General features: G+C 39.3%; 1 protein-coding gene across 7 annotated transcripts in view; it reads left to right on the top strand.

Moving 5' to 3' along the window:
* DNMBP (dynamin binding protein) overlaps nucleotides 1-16,164 on the top strand; it is a 108,109-nt gene that overhangs the window by 44,088 nt on the left and 47,857 nt on the right. Inside the window, exon 1 of one of the 7 annotated variants that reach the window (XM_027859386.1) lies at nucleotides 12,580-13,772. The exons of the other annotated variants lie outside the window; for them this stretch is intronic. Within the exon in view, the coding sequence (XP_027715187.1) occupies nucleotides 12,629-13,772 (1,144 nt within the window). The 5' untranslated portion in view covers nucleotides 12,580-12,628. Of the gene's footprint in view, nucleotides 1-12,579; nucleotides 13,773-16,164 lie in introns of those variants that run through there. 7 annotated transcript variants of the gene reach the window in all.

Genomic DNA, 16,164 nt, shown 5'->3' on the forward strand with positions numbered 1-16,164 from the left:
GGGAATGTGATGTATTGGTACTTTAGAAATTCCAGGGACCTCCCATAATTTTCATTACCACAGCAGTACTATACTAGAAGAGGTTCTGCTGACCACATCTGTGGCATTGGCAGGATTATAGCATCTTTGATGTCGTTCTAATCTGATAATGCTTGGATTGGCATCTGTATTTACATCATTCTACCTACCCTGGCATATGGAGTTACCTAACCTGTGAATCTTGGGATGGATCAGGGCCAGGACCAAATTCATTGTTTTCTTTCTTTCTTTTTAATGTTCTTTATTTTTAACATTCCTTTTTAAAAATTTTGAGTTCTAAATTCTCTCGCTCCAACACCTCCTTTACCCATTTCAAAGAAAAGCAATGTCAGTTATACATGTAAAATCCTGAAAAACATGTTTTCATATTAGCCATGATACCAAAAAAAAAAAAGGCAAGAAAATAAAGTGAAAAAAAATGCTTTAATTTGCACTCAGAATTCATCAGTTCTCTCTCTGGAGGTAGACAGTATTTTTTTCCTTGAGTACATTGGAATTGTGGTGGATCATTGTATTGATCAGAATTACTAAAACTTTCATAATTGACTATCTTTGTAATATTGCTGTTACTGTGTAAATTGTTCCCCTGACTCTGCTCACTTCACTTTGCATCAGTTCATATAAGTCTTCCTAGGTTTTTCTGAATCCATCTCCTTCATCATTTCTTATAGCATGATAGTGTTCCATCACATTCATATGCCATAACTTGTTCAGCCATTTCCTAACTTATGGGTAGCTTCTCAATTTCATTCTTTGCCACCACAAAAAGAGCTGCTATAAATATTTTTATACATATGTCCTTTTTCTTTGATCTCTTGAGGATACAGACCTAATAGTGGTATTACTAGGTCAAAGGGTATGCATAGTTTTATAGCCCTTTAGATATAATTCCAAATTGTTCTCCAGAATTCTTGAACCAGTTCACAAGTCCACCAGTAGTACATTAGTGTCCCTATTTTCCCACATCCCTTCCAGCATTTGTCCTTTTCCTTTTCTGTCATACTAATCAGTCTGATAGGTATGGGGTGGTACCTCTGGGTTGTTTTAATTTGCATTTCTCTAATCAGTAGTGATTGAGAGCATTTTTTCATATGAGTAAAGATAGCTTTGATTTCTTCTTCTGAAAACTGCCTGTTCATATACCTTGACTATTTATCAGTCAGGAAATGGCTCTAATGTTAAATTTGATTCAGTTCCCTTTATATTTGAGAAATAAAATTTTATCAGAGAAACTTGCTGTAAATCCCCCCCCCCCACCCCAGTTTACTGCTTGCTTTCTAATTTTGGTTGCATTGGTTTTGTTTATGCAAAACCTTTTTAATCTCATGTCATCAAAATTATGCATTATGCTTGTTGTGATCCTCTCTAACTCTTGTCTGGTCATAAACTCTTCCTTTAAATATGCTTCCCTAATTTGCTTATGATATCACCCTTATTGTCTAAGTCATGTACCTATTTTGACCTTACCTTGTTATGTGGAATGACATGTTGGTCCATAGACCTACTTACTGCTAGACTGCTTTCCAGTTTTCCCAGCAATTTTTGTTAAATAATGAGTTCTTGCCCCCAAAGCTTGGATCTTTGTGTTTCTCAAACACTAGATTACTATGGTCATTTACTACTGTGTATTGTGTACCTAATATATTCCTCTAATCTGCCATTCTATTTCTTAGCCGCCATTAGGTTGTTTTGATGATTGGTCCCCCATTGTTTTCAAAGGATTTTGGATATATCATGGCAAAACACAATTTTGAAGTCTTTATACTTTCTCACATACAATCTAAATTTAGCAATAATGATTATAAAGTAAACACTCTGTAGTTTTTTTGTTCATTTTAGGCCATGAAGTAATTTGTTGATGAATGATTTTCTCATGGACTGTTTCCAACAGTAAATATAAAATATGGAAAGCACAATGTAAATCAGGAATGCAAAAATGTATTCCTGATTTTCAAAAAATAATTTTCTTTGACTTGAATGTTCAAGCTTGGAAGTTCACATATCCATAAGGGAATTAAAATATATTACAAGGGGAAAGCCCTGATAACATAAGTGTAGTGAAGTTAATCAAATCCGCACAGTGGCCACCTTTGTACCTTTTGTGATGGCTACATCACCTCTCTGTTAGGAAATGGGTAATGTGCATCCTCAGAGATCCTTGGGAGATAGAGTTGGTTATTGCTTTGATCAGGAATAGTTTTTCTTTATGTTGTGATGTAAATTGTTCTTCTGGTTCTGCTTATTTTACTCCTTGTCAATTCATACTACTGAGATTTCTCTGAAAATAGTCTCTTTCATCATTTCTTACAGTATAATAGTATTCCATTAATTCACCTAGCACAGTTTACAAGGCATTCCCTTATATTCTAGATCAGGCCTATAAAACATTAAGCCTGCAGGCAGCTTGCAGCCTGCCAAAGGATTTTGACCAGCTGTCACCTGACTAGTGGCAACCAACCATCTGGGCCGCGGGCTGTATGTTGTGCAGGCCTGTTCTATATAGACCTTTTCTCCCTGCTCCTTTTTCATCTCACTTTCAGCATCAAGAAGTTTGTTTTGCCAGTGACTATTCACTTCCCAATATTATCATCCCTCCTCTTTGTTCCCACATGTTTACCTTTTGAATTTTATGCATTTCTGTGTGTGTGTGTATGTGTGTAAAGACACCTGAACTAATGCAAAGTGAAGTGAACCGAACCAGGAGAGCATTATACACAGTAATAGCAATATTATTCGATGAACAGCTATGAATGACTTTGCTATCCTCAATACAGTGATCCAAGACAATCCCAAAAGAGGATGAAGCATACTATCCACCTTCAGAGAAAGAACTGCTATTGTTTGAATACAAACTGAAGCATGCTGTTTAAAAAATATATGTATAATTCTTTCAGTCACTGAGCAGCAGGTCATAAGGTTTTACAAAATGTGAACATCTACTATAGTGATATATAGCTCAAAGTGGTTATGTGGAATTTTAATCTTACTTCAGTGTTTTAGAAAATTTAAGTAACCTTTCAAATGTTATTTTTTGGGGTAAATTTGTAGCATTTATAGTTCTTAAGTTAAAAAAGCTTAAAATTGCACCTAGACTTTTGGGATAACGCATATATTTCTTAGTCTGCTCCCTGAGGTCCCTCAGTTCTCTTTTAGGAAGTAGAGAGCATGTTTCTTTTTTCTTTTTTTTTTCCCTCAGTTATTTGGGGGAAGGCCAGGGGAGGAAGCATGTTTACTGTAATGGTGCCAAAAAAAAGATGGCATTGAAACCTTTTCAAATGTAGAGAAGAGGAGAAGCTTCAGAAAGAAACAAAGGCAAGGGCAGTTTTGAAAATAACCTTTGGAATCTATCTTAAAAAGTAAGTTGTATGAGATGGAAATTCAGTTCCACATAGACTCCTCTTTGAAATTTCAGTTCTGCTGTTGTATGGAAATATGCACATGTGTGGGCGTGTGCTCATGTATTTTAAGGTGAGAATAAATACATTTTTTTTAAGTTGCCTGTGGCACATAGAGGTTAAGTTATTTGCCCAAAGTTATACAATGATTATGTTTCAGAGGTGAAACTTCAACCCGGATTGTTCAACATTTTATCCACTACACCAGACCTCTTTTTCAAAATGCTAAGTAAATGAAGATGTTAGCATCATTGCCAGAGAAGCCAAATTCTTTTTGCAAAAATACAGAGATTACACCAATACACACATGAACATATATACTCAACCACAATGGTGCATGCTATTCAAGTAGAACTTAGTCCTGAAAAGCCTCAAGAGTACCTCTGAGCATGTCTTGTGACCATTTTGTGTGTCCTACTCTGAATCACTTAACTGATAAAGGAATAGGATTCCAGGAAAGCCACAGTGAAATTAGAAACCTGATACTCTATTAAAGCCTATATCCCTTTCCTGGGATTGAGAAAATAATGTTCAAAATATGTGTTGAAGACTGTTTTAGGAAGTGTGGTTAGCATGTAGATTTCAACTACTCAAACAAATTCAAGGCTTTCCAACATAAATTAGACACTTTTCTTAAAAGGAAAAGGCTAAGGCTCTGAATGACTTCATTAAAATTACTGCTGCATGCTGGGATGAGTGCAATGAGAAGAAATTCTGCTACTTTTTTTGCAGAGCCAACACCCTGAACCAGATGTTAGACAAGTTCAGCATATTTGTTTTTCTCCATCTACTCACAAATCAGAAAGACTGCCTCCTATCCAGGCAGCCAGCTTGGCAGGAAAGTAGAGGCAACTTTCTAAGAGTAGAAATCTTAAGACACATAGCTGTGGAGGCTTCCTGAGGTTCTCTCCCTGGCTTTCTGCTCTCTTTTTGGAATGGTGTCAGCTTAACATCACCACTAGGCATGTGACTCAGAGATATCTGCTATTAACCAGTTCTAGTCTCTCTCTTGACCTTTAGGCCTAAATTATCAATTGATAATTAGACTTTTAAAGCTAGATATCCCAGAGCCATCTTGAACTCCATATCCAAAACAGACCTTTCCTCTTAAACCTTCTCTTCCAAACTTTCCAATTTCTGTTGAAGCCACCATCATTCTTCTAGTCTTGCAGTTTCATGATCTCAGCACTCAGTGTTATCCTGGCCTCTTCATTCTCCCTTATTCTATACAGCTAGTCATTTGCCACACCTTACTCTTTCTGCCTTTACATCTGACCACCTGACCACCCCTCTTTCCACTCACGTACAGCTTCTACCACAGCTCAGAGCCCGGAGTAAGAGCAGCCTACTAATTAGTTTTCCGCCTCATCTGTCTCCCCAGCCCAGCCCTGGTACACACTTCTACCAAATTGTTCTCCCTGGCTAGCTCCAGTAGCTAGCTTTCTGTTGCCTGCCTTTTTAAAGCCCTAAGCCAATATTTCAAGTCTCATTGACCCTCATTGCCCTTCCTCATTTTGGGATCCAGCCACATTGTCTTCTGAGCTTCTTAAAACCCTCTAGCTCCGATTTCCCTGCCTTTGCACAGGCGATCTCACATACTTGGTATGCACTATCAGCATCCTTAACTGCTGTCTCATAGAATCACTCTCGTTTTTTTTAGACCCTATTGCACTCTCCTCTTCTTCAGGAAGTCTTTACGTATAATCCCAACTGCTAGTACCCTCCCTCACCACATAGTATACTTAAGTACTTTGTATATATCCATAAACATTAATTTTACATTTATGCCTTATGTTTTTTAATATGTACTTCTTGTCTTTCTCAATAGAATGTAAGCTCTATGTTAGCAGGGATTGTTTTATTCTTTGTACTTATATCCCCATCACTAGCAAAGTGAGTGGTATGGGATCACCTCAGGGCAGAAAAGGCCAAATCTAATGGCCTTTTCTCAATCTTCATTCTTCTTGACCTCTCTGCAGCCTTTGATACTATCAGTTACCCTCTTCTCCTTAATACAGTCTTCTCTATAGGTTTTCATGTCATTCTTTCCTGGTCCTCCCACCTATCTGACCATTCTTCAGTGTCCTTTGTTGGCTCTTTATCCAGGTCATGCTTGCTCATCATGAGGGTCCCACAGGGCTCTGTCCTAAACCCTCTTCTCTTCTCTATACTATTTCACTTGGTTATCTCATCTGCTTCCATGGATTCAATTATCATCTCTGTGCTGATGATTCTCACATTTATTTATCTAGCCCTAACCTCTCTGCTGACCTCCTGTCTTGTATCTCTAACTATTTATTGGACATCTTGATCTGGATGTCGTATAGACATTTGAAACTCAGTATGTCTGAAACTGAACTCATTATCTTTCTTCCCTAGCCTCTCCTCTTCTAAACTTCCCTATTACTGTCAAGGGTACCACCCTCCTCCCAGTCATCCGGGCTTACAACCCAGGTATCATCCTTGACTCCTTACTCTCCTTCACCCTCCTCCCCCACTCCAATCTGATGCCATGGCTTATTGACTTTGTTTTTGTAACATCTCTTTCATATTTATTGACTGATTTAAACTTCCAGGTTGGAACTAGTTCTAGCCTCTTTGGTGTCCTTCAGATCCAGGATAATCCAAGATTGAACTTATCAACCCTTCTTTCTCTTCTTCTGTCATAAGATAGACTGCTAAATTTACCTTAGGAGGGATCTGATGGATCCCTCCTTAAGGGTTTAATACATAAAACAGAGGTCACCACTGCATTTATCCTATGGTATTCACCTTAATGTCAGATTTTATATGTTTTCATATGTGGGGCAACATATTCTAATGAATGCTTAACCAGAAAAAGCAAGAGGTTATCACATTTCTTCCAATTTTACCTGATTTCTTAAAGTTCTTGAACTACTTTTCATATCATAATCAAACTCAGATGGTTTGGTTTAAATCAGTCTGCTTCATATTTTGGATAACTGAGGATTTTATTTGTGGGTAATTGGCTTCAAATGCATTTCATTTGAAGCCCCATTTTTTGGGGGGGGGATTGCATCACATAATTTTTCTTTCCAGTTTTATTAGATGTTAAGTTAGATTATAGAATCATAGAGGACAGGACCCTAGAGATCATTTAGTCCAAGCTGATTATTTTATAGATGAAAAAAATTGAGCTTTGGAGAACCTAAGTAGGCTCTTACATGGTAGTGAGGAAAAGAATGTCATGAGGTGTAATGGAAGCATTACCCTTGATATCCAGACCCCTAAAGCAGCAGAGGGAAAGTGTAGTTATTGGTATAAGGAGCAGCAGAAGATTCCTGTTATGGAAAGTTAAGAGAGGTATTTATAGAGTAAGAGGACCAAGGTCTAGAGAAATTATTTCTCGCCTGGAATATTAAGATTGAGCAAAGAGAGGAAAATTGGGATTACCATCACATTTCTTTCTCTACAACTGTCTCTCTTTCTGTGTGTGTGTGTGTTATGTATAATCATGAGGGAACCAAGACAAATATCTTAAATATCTTCCCATTCAAAGCTCTTGTTGGGGGGGGGGGGGCAGGTGGATGGCGCAGTGGATAGAGCTCTGGCCTTGGAGTCAGGAGGACCTGAGTTCAAATCCGGTCTCAGGCACACAACACATAACACTTACTAGCTGTGTGACCCTGGGCAAGTCACTTAACCCCAATTGCCTAGTAAAAAGCAAAAAAAAAAAACCAAAAAACAAAACAAACAAACGAAGCTCTTGTTGGTCCAGTATTCAGTTAATTTCAAGAATAGTGGAAAATATGGAGGTAGATGCAGAGCTTCAGTTGCTTCATTGTCTATAAAAGTGATAAACCCAGAAAGTAGCAAAGCGTCTGTTAAATAATTAATACTTATAAGTACAAGCAGATCCTAGAAAAGGAAGAAGAACCCCTGAAATAATTTCTGAGTCCCAGAAGTTGCACACTGAAAGCAAATAGGTACTGCCATTCCAATTTCTCACCAATAGATGAGTCTCACCCGGACTTTTGGGTCAGAAGTCCTTAATTTCATTTTTATTCTCTTTTGCTGTCCTGTGATATATCTAATATGCCTTTGACTCATTCTTTATCCTTCGCTTTTATCTCCTCTCAGTTGATTTTAATAGGTGTGTTTCCTCTCATACTAGCTATATCAAGTTTTTTCATTTGTTCTAGAGGGAACAAAGTTCCCTTTGTAATCGTTCTTGGAAAGTATCGTCACATTATAGCATTATAGATTGTGAGAGCTATAAGAAAACAGATTATCTCATCTGACCCTCTCATTTTACAGGGCAGGAAACTGGGTCCTAGAAATGTTAAATGACTTACCTAAGATCACACAACTAGTTAATAATAGCAGAGCTGAGGCTAGAATCCATATCTTTTAACTCCTAGTCATTATTCTACGTTGTGTCTCAAAACGATTTATGGATCACTGATATCCTGTCAAATTGTTTTGCTAGCCCATTGATTTGGTGACAGAATCACAGTTTGACCAGTGGTAAGGCAACAGCATTCAGGTTAGGAACTGGGAGAGTGCTGCTCGGCACACGTTATTAGTGATTTGTTGACTTTAGCCTACCCTTACCTTCCTCAGTGTGGTGAAGAAGTAGGGCAGAGCAGAAGTAACCAGTGCATTGGGGATGGTGGCATTGGTGATTAGGAGAGGGAATAGTGTGTATCCTATGAATTCAGGAGTAGCACCCCCTTAGCTGAACTAACTGCCAACAGAGGAATTTCATTTGTGAGGAAAGTCAGTAATCTCTGTCTAAGTTTGAGTTGCCCGTAGAGCGTTGTGATTATAGAAGGTATAGAGAGCTGAAGCAAACAGCAAACTACATCATAACCAAAAAGTTTTGTGAATGTGTTGCTAGCTCTGGAGTTGCTCTGCCACCCCTCACTTGCATTGGCAACTCAGGTCCCTAGAAGGCAGCTATTGTGTCTCCCATCAGGATTCTGTGGGTAACCCTGAAGGTTCACCTGTGAGCTCACATCCAATGAATTCCTCTTAATATCAATCAGCTCAGTTATTGAAGACCATCTAACCACTGATTACCACCCTAAAATTATTTTGATCATTTTATCTCTCCTCAATATTAATTAACCAATTAACATTAGTTTTTAGAAAGGGATATATACTAAGAACGTATAGCAGCACCTGAAGTACAAAAACCTTTGAAACAATGAGCTCATTTTCTTCTACTACCTCCATCCCTGGGGATAGGAGACTCACAAAATGGTGTCTATCAACGCTACGCCCCTCCCAAGTTCACTTTTTTCCTTGCAGGACTTGATGTCTTGGCTGCTAGGTTAATTCTCTGCTGGGCTAGCTTAATCAGGTTGCTGTTCAGGGGTGGCTCCTTATTGAGCCTGCTGCTATAGCACTGACAAACTGTGCTCTGGGTTCCAGTTTCTGAAATTCTGCGTGTTCTGGCTTTTCATAGCTCACAAGGTCATAACTTGATCCATTCTTTCTCTGATACTTATTGCTATAAAATCAGGAAAGAATAAACATTACAGAAAAAACAAAACAAAACAGCAGCACCATGTATTGATGGGCACGTGGCAACTAGATGGGGAGATAATTTGGCTTTGTAGCAGTGAGAAGTCACTGCCTCTTTCACCGCTGCTACATCTCTTACCCCTCAAGAGTTAGGGCAGTTTTTGCCTATCATAATGTAATTTGAGTGAAGTTTGGGACCCCAGGGTACAGACAAGGAGGGTGAGTGCCATTGATGTGGTTTAGGGATTCAGGGGTCCTAGGACCCAAAATCACAACACAAGGGTCCTGCCCGAAAGAATTTGACCCAAGCCTTCTTTCAGCCAAAGATAAGGTTTATTAGAATATCCGTCATATTGGCCAGACTCTTAAGGAGTCTGAACATTAGTAAACTGTTGGCAGTGGCTAGATTATAAGAATCTCAGCATCTTAATGGAGACAAGATGAACCTTATATACAGAATGACTATGGGAGGGATCTAGGAGTGGCCACGTAGTCTGTGAGGTAATAGAATTCCAGGGAAATGGAGAGGGAGGCAAGATGATGGAGGGGAGATTGGGTGTAGCCACAATGGAAGGCCAGTTGATGGGATTATAGCCTCAGGAGAAAGCCAGAGATCTGGCCATGTGGGAAAGTCCAGGGTTTTTCCTTTCTGGGGCCCAGATCCCGACCCCATCACCATGGGACTGAATATAGCATGAGATGGGAGCTAGCAGAGAAAAGTAAAGCAAGCAAACTTTATTGAGGGAAAATATTTACAATATAGGTGGGTCTCAGTTAGGGAGGATGGAATTCAGATCCTCTGGGATGCCTGCTGGAAGAGGGCATGAGACCTGTGGGGCCTCGTGGTATTTTAGAGTTCTTATCTGGGCCAAGCAAGACCAGGTACTGGAGGGACAGTAGGGAACCTGGACCTGCTGTGGAGGTAATGGTTAGGGAACTGGTGCTGATTCATGCTAGTGGGGAATGCCTGAGGAATTGGGCACTAGCTACTTGATATTCAGATTCCCTACCGGCCAGAAAATGGTCTTTGGCTGTTATCACATGCCTTACTTTGGCTAGATGGCTCAGGGAATTTGGGCTTCCCCAGCTTTGATCTGTTCAAACATCTGTTCAAGCTTTAGCTCAAATCTTACCTTTTGCATGAATCCATTTCAGGTCCCCTTGGTGTACTCTGAGAGATTGAGACCCCTCAAAGACTGGAGTACAGGACGGGGTTGTCTGGAATGAATTCACAGATTGAAGCGTTCTTTAAGTCAAGTTGGCAAAGGTTTATTGTTATGCTTTTCAGCAGACAAGGATTCTTATGGAACCTGTGACCTTAGAGGGGTTCAGTTAAAGTTTATATGGAATAAACTGTAGTAAAACATATGCCAAATATGCTAGATGATTCAGGGTGGGATTAGGAAGTGGTTAAGGAGTGGTCAGTTCTTAAAGGAACATACCCTTTTTGTATCTACTGAACAGGCGTTTTACCCAGAGTTCACCTGGAAAAGCCCAAGGGTGGGGCTACATGGAGGTGTGGTTTTTAGGTGTTCTACATCACTGAGCTAACTCTGGTCCAACTGAGAGTTGCCCACTCTGCCACCAATCAGTGTCTTGTTTGACCGAATAGATGTAGGGTGGGGCAGCTAGGAAAGCAGTGGATAGAGCACCGGCTCTGAAGTCAGGAAGACCTGAGTTCAAATCTGGCCTCAGACCCTTGATACTTACTAGCTATGTGACCCTGGGCAAGTCATTTAACCCCAACTGCCTAGCCCAAAAAAAAAAAAAAAAAAAAAAGATAGATGTAGGGAGTATACATATGTCTTAAGTCTAGAATATACATAATGAGGAGTCTAGAATATAGATAATGAGGTAGGGAGGTGGTATAAATAGTCCAGTGGGTATGAATATCTTTATGACTCAGCATAAAGCCAGTTTAAACTAATAATTCCTTCAGGTGCAGTTTGTAACTGCACCAGGGAGAGAGATAAGTGTGTTGCAGAAGCCCACTCATGAGTAATTGCTAGGCATAGTGTCCTTGGGCTGGGGGGAAACTGCCAGGGATAGTGTTTCTGAGGCTAGGGAGAAATATGGTCTTGGAATTGGGGTCCCAGTACAAGCACCTAAGCACCCAATCACCCTTATCCCAATCCTTCCCCCTCCCCCAGCACAAATGCCTTCCCCTTTCAGAATACTTTAATCTATCCTGTATATATATTTTATGTACTTAGTTACTTACAAGTTTTCACTCCCATTAGAATGTGAACATCAGGAGGGCAGAGACTAAAACCAGTCCTTTTGCTTTTCTTTGCGTCCCTAGTGTAGTGCCTGGTAGTAAGTGCTTAATAAATGCTTGTTGACTGACTGATTGACAGACTGACAATCTGTTCTGGCTTAGCAGCCATTTAAAAGGCTTACAGCATTTCCTGCTTGGGGAACCAAGGACAGGTGAACACAGATTCGCCATGTTTAAGGGGAACTTAAGTTTAGAAAATCATTAAATATATCAATAGAGTACTCACAGGATGTATGATATATTAGAGGTTTGAGAGGAGGAATGTAGAATTTTAATGCTGCAAGGAGACTTCAAGATCATAGGAACCCTAAAGTTCAGTGAGTTTAAGATCCACATTTTATAGATGAAAGACTAAAACCTAATCTCATTTTATAGATTAAGCCCCCACAGGGTCTTGGTCACCATTAATCAACCTGTTAATAGCAAGTCTGGGACTAGAAGCCAGGTGTTCCAACTCTCTGGGTCTCATTCTTTTTTTACTAGGCCAGGATCAGGAACTGGATAGAAGTTTAAGGACTCACTCAGAAATGAAAGAGATGAGCAAAAGAGCCTTTATAATTCTAAATATAAGGAAGAACCTGAATATTCTTAAGGCTTCTTGGGCAGGGCCTGAACTTTAGTAAAAACTCTGAAGTGGTCTTCTGGGGAAGTCTAATATTTCACATATATTCTCTAACACTAAAATTGTCTATTCATCTGACTGGAGTAGGGAGAGATAATTACTTCTCTCTCATTTCTTCAGTATATCTAGGAGTTTTAAAGGTAGTGTCTTGTAATTTGATTATTTTATTTCTGGTAACCCGATATTTTCCACAGTAAAGCCCTAGAGAAAGAAAGAAGCTGACCTCTAGAGTCGGGAAGGAAAGGCTTGAATTTTGGAGGGCAAGGAAATGAGAAAGCTGGATTCCGAAATTAGAGGAAGAGGAAAAAGAATTGGGAGGCTGCTTGGATTTTTTGTGAAATAATTTTATTTGATCACTTACCCAAGTGTTTTTTAAGGTAGTTTCCCCTTTCACCTAGCTTTTCTTGACACCCTTACTTAGCCCTTCTAGCAGTTCAAAAGGCTCCAGCCTTTACCATGACAAAGCAGCCTAGCCAGTTTGACCAGCTCGAGGGAAACACCAAACAATGCTGCCAAAGACAGTCACATGATACTAGTTACTAATTACCTTCCAGCCCAGATGGGGAAAGATAAAACAGCTCACTTACTGATTGGGTACTTAGGTTTAAATAACTACATACTCTACTGGATTCCAGCTAAGGCATCTAGAGAAGGGAGTGCCTAATACAGAGAAATACCTGAAGAGGAACACAGCCCTGGGCTAAGCTGCACCTGCCTGAATTTCAGCACAGCATGAATCCTTAGAAGAAAGAGAGTTGTGGAGCTGAGAATGTGTCCACAAGCCAGGTTTATTACACGTTAAATATGGGTGAACCCCAAAAGATTCGAGAAGAAGCAGAGACAGTGAATAAGGGGCATAGAATCCCTAGCTGGGAATATGAGGATTGTAGCAGTATACGAAAAAGAAACCTTACAGAAGTGAATAATCATTATAGAGAACATGTTTTGGATTTGGAATACAGGACTGAGGGGCAAAACCGGCACTATAGAAAACGAGATTGTGGTTATTGGGAATTTGGAAAGGCTGAACCAAGCTGTGTTGACTCCAGGAACGTAGATTGTTACCGTGAAAATCTTGAGACTTCAAAAAGTGTCTATCAAGACCATGGTGATTATGTGAAGCTGGAAAATGTAGACTCTGGGAAACTGAATTACAGAAATAAGAATGACTGCTATACAGAAAGAACAGATCTAGACCAGAGAACTGGGGATTGGAAGAAGTCTAATGACCACTTTGCAGATTGCAGGAATTTGAATTATGATCCTGAGGATTATAAAAAAACTGGTAGGCAGAGGACAGACTACAGGATTTTAGATGATTGTTTGGGGAATTTTGATGACCTTCAACAGTGGTATATGTACCCCAGGAATTTTAATGATAAATCTGAGGATTTTAGGAAAGCTGATTGCTTTGATGGGAACTTTAGAAACTTGCATTATGCACCTAGGAATTATAGAGAAATTAATGCTGAATATGTGGACTGCAGAGATTTTAACTTTGACAGTGAAAGTAGGAAGAAGGCTGTCAGCTGGAGCATAGATCATAGGAATATTTATCAAAACAATTCCTGCCTAAAACCAAAGACTCAAGCTGTTCGTCAGATCAATTTTTATAAAGACAATGAAGGGTATGACACTCAGTTTGTAAACTGTGAGTATAAACTTCAGGACCACAGAGACTCAGATTTTCAAGACCTGGAATATAATTGCAATGGCAAGTCACTGAAAGACAGAAAGTTTACCTTGGATAGTTTGGAGAATACTAGGAAAGGTACAAAAGGCCATCAACCTGGGACTCCTCAAAGCTCTTCAGAACTGAGGCAAGTCTGGGATTTGAAAGAGGACACATTGAGGGGCTCAGACTTGTGGGGAAGGAACAGTTGTTATCGACGTACAGCACCCAGCACCCTGAGGCACTCAGAATTTGTGCAGAACAGGAAGAGAAAAGGTACTAAATTAGCCTGGGAAAGTGATTCCTACTATGGGGGCCCTTAGTACTGTGTTGACCATATCACTGCATTCATGCTTAGACTGACCTTGAGGGCCCATCAGCCTTACTTATTCTGAGGCTCTTTTGAAATATCTCCTAAGAGCAGGAGAGTGAATAATGGTGTAAACGTGTTTCTCTCAAGGACCTTTTCCTGGGGCCCCCACTCCAGTGTCTGTAACTAAAATAATCTTTCTATTCACTCTGGAGCTTGTTTTGATTTTTTTTGAATGCAGTGCTCCATGGATGATCAGAATATACAACCCAAGAAATAACTTTATTATCCTAGTTTGTTTATGTGGTCCACCACACTAAAAAAAAAAATCTAAAATCATTACCCATTAACTTCAATTTCACTAAAAAAATACTGATATATTTTTTCCTTATACTATCTTGTTTTTGTTTTTTTTTTTTTTGCTTATTTCTCTTTTCTTCCTGTTCTTCAGTGACCTTTGCTTGGGTTTGTTTAATTATTCTTTTTATGAGCTCTCTGTTAACCCTTAATTTACTCTCTCATTCTACTTGTCATAGTTGAAATAGAATTTATCCATGCAAAAGATCAGACTTAGGGTACATTATGTTGCCCTTAATCCCAAAGGCTAGTTTGATTTCAGTTCATCCTTGGAAATGTAGATTCAGACCTCTCAGTAGAGAGGAAGATATAAGAAAATGAAGGATTCTTGACTTCAGAGTGAAACTGATTCAGAATAGAACTCAGGCTCTAGCCTGAACTGAAACTGGCCAAACTGAAACTGTCTTCCACGGTGAAGATCTCCAGAATCTAAGACAGGGCCAAGGCTGTTGCTTGTAAGATCAGGTCTCTTCCCAGATTATCATAATGTAGTGGAAAGAAAAAGATTTAAAATCAGGTGAGACTTGGCTTTGAATCCAAGTTTATGATTTGTGTGGTTGTGGATATCACTTAATCTCTCTGATTCAGCTTCCTCATCTGTGAAAATGGGGTTAATAATATCTGTAGTACATTCCTCACCAGATTGTTGTGAGAATCAAATGAAGTAATGTTTGTACAGTACTTTATGAACTTTAAAATGCTATGTAGTTTTTCTTAAAAAATTAGATTTGAAACATGGATCATCATAAAAGGCTCTTAGAATGACTCTAAATGCCTCGATTGACTCTCAAACTACTTTGGTTTCCTGAGTGATCTTCTAAGTTTGAATCTTCAGTGAGATTATCCTGAACCAAAGTAGAACTCTAGACAATGACTTATAATTCCAAAGATGGACTGGAATCAAATAAGGCTCTTAAAATATGAAGTCAAGGTAGTATGTGGCTTCATTTAACCTCATGCTGATTTTTTTGATTTCTATCCTCCTTCCCGCTCCCCCCCCTCCCAATTTTATTGTTCTTCTCTCTTGCCTAAATGGCCTCTCCCTCCTTTCTTTGGTTACTTCTTATATTCAGCTGCCAGACTCCTTTGGAGAGTATAGTGTTACTTGTGTTTGACTTGTTGAAGTTGCATTCCTTCTGGGGTGTTAGATTATGCCCAGTGATCTCTTTGAAGATTTGTAACTCAGACCCACTTGACTTCATCATTTATAGCTTTCTCCTCCTTGCCTCTCTAACTACAGATATTATATTTTCTCCCAACTCAACTTCCCTTTCTCTTCCATTTTACAGAAGTGATACTCCTGTTGATTTCTCAAAGCTACATTTTAAATTTTGCTATTTTTCTAGAAATATAATGCTCTTCACTCATTAGGTGGGCCAGTACAGCATAGGAGGCAACCCCAATAGAAAGTGCTAACTAGAATGAAAAAAATTTAGATTTTGGAGATAATCTAGTACAAATTGATCATTTTGCACATGTGCAAACTGAGGTCTAAAGAGGTTAAATGACTTGCCCAGGGTCATGCACAAGTGAATTACTGGTACAGCAGAGTCCATTTCTTCATTTTCTATCACATTATCTTTTTATCATTTTGACATATACCAGGTTGTAAGGTCTTGTTGTCTGGTAACCTTGAACAAACCGCCCAATGAGAGATACGTTAAGTCTAAAGTTCTCATGGAGATGGCGTGGTACAGTCCACAGTGTACCCAAGAAGGTGGATCTGTGGATGACTAGAGACCTCAGCCCTTAATGTTTTGGGGGTCACAGAAGTCTTTTCTAGCACCTACATTCTACATTTGTACATGTCAAGCTCAGTTAAGGTGAATAGGATGATTAGACCTCCTTCCCCCTCCATTCTCAAGATCTGCTAAGTAGCAAAACAATAGTAGGCTCTTAGCATGAAAATAAAACTTTGCACATGGTATGCTTAATGGCCAGTAAGGGTGAAGTGTGATTGCTTCTCTTCTCACATACACCCCTTCCCTTGTGCCATTTCAG

Source organism: Vombatus ursinus, unplaced genomic scaffold, assembly GCF_900497805.2.
Source record: "Vombatus ursinus unplaced genomic scaffold, bare-nosed wombat genome assembly UNPS02000749.1, whole genome shotgun sequence".
NCBI classification, from domain to species: domain Eukaryota; kingdom Metazoa; phylum Chordata; class Mammalia; order Diprotodontia; family Vombatidae; genus Vombatus; species Vombatus ursinus.